Here is a 4,740-nt window from a genome sequence, read left to right as displayed (position 1 = left end):
TTGCAGTTGATGTGAAGGTCTAGTGTACTGGGGTTGTTTTTATGCACACCTGAGACCTGATTGATCCATTATTAGTCACAGGTGAAGCTCATAGGACAAGGTGACAACACTTCTGTCTTTGCAAAATTTGACTCAATGGGCTTTACCAAGCTGTGAATATTAGAATACTTTTTGACAGTTTCGTTTTGCACTGAAACATTATTACAAAAGCTGTTGGGATTAAAATGAGCCATTTCTTGTAAATAAATCTTGATTGGAAATATATTTCAGCGGCACTTCAGGTCAATTTGCACACAAGCGACAAGACTTTTGTCAGGGACTGTAGACCTTAGTGGTCCCCTAATACTGTATCTGAAGTCTCTTTTATATAGACCTTAGTGGTTCCCTAATACTGTATCTGAAGTCTCTTTTATATAGACCTTAGTGGTCCCCTAATGCTGTATCTGAAGTCTCTTTTATGTAGACCTTAGTGGCCCTCTAATACTGTATCTGAAGTCTCTTTTATTTAGACCTTAGTGGTCCCCTAATACTGACCATAGGCAGGCTGGGGGAACACATATCAATGTTAAAAAACCTCATAAAGGGAAATTTGCTGCATGCCGTGGGACCTTTAAGTGAGTACATTTACTTATAATTAATATTAGGCACTTTATTTTGCAGATTACAGTTAAGTTTTTCTCACTTTGCCAGACCTTAGTGCAAACGTATGTCAGACTTTGCTGATGGATAATCTAGAGCAGTAGGGGTTAACAACTGTGGGTTATTCTATCTTTAAAACACACAAAACACACCAATGCAATAAAGTAAAAAAAGCTTGTGAAAACACTAAAGAACCTTAAAAATAATGCACATGACTTGAATAAATCTGGCACAATTTTGGTGATTGGGAGTGATGAAAGTGTGTGTATAAACAGATGATCTATACAGATAATATATATACAGAGTTTCTGCAGGTTTCACCAGGTCAAACTTAAGACTTTTTAAGACCTTTTTAAGATAATTATGAATGAAAATTAAGTACTTTATCACAACATCAACTAAGCCCTTCACTTCAGTTTTTTCAAGCCCAGTATCACTAAACTTGCATCTCCCCATAGCTGAGGATTAAAATCTGTCTGTGGTGCAATCCGGAATTGACTTGCCCCAATAATACAAAAGCTGATTGGCTGATACAAATTGCATGTTGCCATTGTCATTTGTACTCCTAATACAGCAAAATAAATGAGCACTTGTCATACATGGAAGTAGGAAAATGAAGACATGTTTAAAATGATTTAAGACCTAGAAAAACTACTTCAGTGAATTTTAGACCTTTTAAAAAAGGCCTAAAAATTTGATTTAGAAATATTTTACATTATGTATAGTAATTTTCACAATCTGTTTTCTCAGCTACTAGAATCCCCAACCTTGCTCCACTTCTCTCTCCAGTTGGCGGTGCAGTCTGACCACCACCTCATGGTCTTCTCCATCTGGGCGGCTCTGGCCCGAGCCTCCTCCAGTTCCCGGAGCCTCAGCTCCTCCCTGCTCTCCCAGTCGGCTCCAGCTCCCTCGCCCATGGCCCCCAGGGACCCCAGGCCAAAGCCTCCCAGCCCGGGGGACAGCAGCAGCGGGGGGCTGGAGCTGGGCGTTTCTCCAGTGGGGCTGGGGGTGTGGGTGAGGCTGTCCGGGGAGCGGATCACCCTGTCGGACCCCAGGCCCAGGCTGCACAGCAGGCCGCCTCCGGCCGACTTACCGCCGTCTGACAGGTGGGGGCTGGGGGTGTGGTTCATGATGGAGGTGGTGGTATGGTGGATGAAGAGGGGTGGGGGTAGGGGTGGGGGGTAGTTTGCGGGTGGGATTCAGGAGAGCATCATCCTCTTCTAGTCAGTGATCAGCCTGGAGACAGGAACAAAGCAACAGGAAGACATGGAACTCGGTTAGTATCAGAAGAAAATCAGTTTGCATGGCATGGGATACTTACGCCCCCTGTATTCTTTAAAATACAGGGGGCATAATGTTATTGTTTCACGATACATGATTCATTCACAAAGAAAATTGGTAAACTTAAAGGTTGGATTTATCCTCTTTATCCTATTTTTAAATTAAGGCATTAAGAAAAAAAGAAGATGTTGTTGTTGTTTTTTTATTCCTCTTTTTAGTCATCTTAAGCATGGGTTCCTATATTCATGAGCAGCACTGTAGTGGAGCATTTAACAGCTACAGAGACACATATTTCACTCAGGAAACCAAAAAAAAGGCAGTGTAGGAAGGCAGTTTTTAGCCATGACTTTTACTTATAGTATATATGTATAAAATATATCAATACAGGTTGCTGTGCTGTACCCAAGTGGCCAAAAATCAATGAATGCAGCTTGCAGCTAGGTACCATACATGGGATTACAGAAAATACCTTGTTTCTCTGTGTGTTGTCATTTTCCCATGACAAGTGTACAGTGAAAGACTTTAAATGAACAACACTGCATACTGGTCTGACATGTCGACCACCTCACCCTCTCCCATCACCTCACAATCTCCCACCTTAAACAAAATATTTCTGTACAAAAAGCATGAACTTAATATCTGTTATTATTATTAGAAATTGCACATATTGGCCACCTGGCTAGCTCACATGGTAGAGCGTGCGGCCATTTTTAGAGGCTCAGTCAGCGGCTGAAGGTTCACTTCCTACCTGAGGTCCTTTGCTGCATGTCATCCCCCCCTCTCTCCCCTCTCATGTCTAAGCAGTTCTTTCACATAAAGGCTCAAATTTAAAAAAAAATGTACACGTGTTTCTATCTTAACATTCATATTATTATACTTTACCAATATGTAGATTTATAATCATAGGCAAGATTTATAGTTTCTGTTTGTGTTTTTCTATGGTGTATCATATTAAAGCCCAGTTGTATTGTAAAACGACTAAATCTCTCCTCGGGGATTGGTGGGTGAGCCTTGATCTTATCTCCACTGTCAGTGCCAGGTTTGGGTTAAGAAATCCCCAAAAAGAAAAATAAATCTCTGGCTGTGGTGAAGTTGACCTCAAACTCTCTGGGCCAAGGAAAGCTCTGCTCCACCCACCCCCCCGTTTCTCTCACTACGACTCTAGAGTCAATACTCACTCCGAAGCCAATCACTGCCACTCTCTCACTTTTCTCATTTTAATTTGAACATTATTCAATGAAAATGAGAATAATGATACAAAAATAATCGCAATTAGATATTTTTCTCATATTCTGCAGCCCTACTCCTCTCGGTTGGCAAATTTGAACTCCACACGCGCTAACATAGTGGACCTTTACCGGTTTATTTAGTTCAAGGGTGTCTACTGGGTCTGTCCAGTGCACGTTTAGGCACCACTAAGAAGCAGAGTCTGAAAAATGTCAACAACAATATAAGCCTCAGTGGATGCATTGAATACTTTTGCTTCCTTCAGGTCTAGGCGCGTCCCACAATTCACCACAGACCAGCATAGCACATCAGTCCAGATGTTGACGGTGAAGGGACAGGCTGTATGCTGGTTTTAGGATGGCCCGTATCAGCAGCTATGAAGAAGCTGATGTCCCACTGTGCTTAGTGAACACCCTGTTTTTATTCATATGGAAGTCACTTAAAGAGCTCATATTCTGCTCATTTTCAGGTTCATAATTGTATTTAGAAGTTGTACCAGAATAAGTTTTGGTGTTTCATTTTCAAAAAAACACCATATTTTTGTTGTACTGCACATTGCTGCAGCTCTTCTTTTCCCCGTGTGTTGAGCTCTCCGTTTTAGCTACAAAGTGAGGCATCACACTTCTGTTCCATCTTTGTTGGGAGTCACACGTGCAGTGCTTGGGTAAGGACTACTAGCCAGTCAGAAGCAGAGTATGATGGCGTGCCATGCTTGCAGCTAGGCGAGCATTATAACGTGTTACAAAGTAACGCATGTTACATGTTGCAAGTAAAAGCTGGACTACAACAGAGCTATTTGGAGCAGTTGGTGAACAGTGTTTTCTGTTGGAGATGGTAAGTCCCTTTGGGGGGGGGCTGTGGGCTTTTTCACTTTGTAAACCTTTAACATGCTTCTGTCCTCACCTCCCTTTATAGGTGTGTGGTGGAGAGCTCCCTGACATTATGCATCCCTGTCTAGTATGGGGACAGCTCTGCAGCGGTTAAGACAGCCCTGCATAGGGTAGTTAAATCCACCTAAAAGATCACAAACTGCAGTCTCCCTTCCCTGGAGCAGATGCAGGAGCTGTGCCTCCAACATCACGAGCGATCACTCTCCCCCAGCACACAACCTGTTTAACCCCCCCTACCCACCGGCAAGAGGCTGCGCAGCCTTCATGTTAGGACCACAAGGCTAAAGCTCAGCTTCTACCCAGAGGCGGTGAGGCTTCGGAACCCAAGGACTGTCAACTACACGGTCTACTGTCATCCCTTTCCCCTAAAGAACTGGATGAATTTTATTGAACTGTATGCACTTTACCAAATAGACCCCTGGTTTACCTGGTAGACTGCTGATGCTCTGAAAAACTTGTCGCTTTGAGTGGTTTTAAAGAACTGATTTTATTCTTATTCTATATTTAACCCTTGAACATGCACAAATAAGATATATACCACAATAAAAGGAAAAGGCCAAAAGGAATAATATGAGCACTTTAATATTGGCAATCATTTCTGAGTTACATATACTATTCTTAAAGAATAATAGCGCAAATCTAACATTGTTAGGATAAAGCATAAATATTATTTTTTCAATCATTTTGAGAAATATATTCTTTT

The 4,740-nt window shown here is 41.9% G+C and overlaps 1 protein-coding gene across 1 annotated transcript in view; it reads right to left on the bottom strand.

Moving 5' to 3' along the window:
- Positions 1-4,740, bottom strand: part of ccdc102a (coiled-coil domain containing 102A) — a gene marked incomplete in the record, with an annotated part of 104,233 nt that overhangs the window by 57,559 nt on the left and 41,934 nt on the right. Inside the window, 1 exon segment of the mRNA XM_032537675.1 lies at positions 1,407-1,875. Within this exon segment, the coding sequence (XP_032393566.1) occupies positions 1,407-1,769 (363 nt within the window).

Source organism: Etheostoma spectabile, chromosome 15 (assembly GCF_008692095.1).
Source record: "Etheostoma spectabile isolate EspeVRDwgs_2016 chromosome 15, UIUC_Espe_1.0, whole genome shotgun sequence".
Lineage (NCBI taxonomy): Eukaryota > Metazoa > Chordata > Actinopteri > Perciformes > Percidae > Etheostoma > Etheostoma spectabile.
This window is presented reverse-complemented; position numbering and strand designations above follow the sequence as displayed.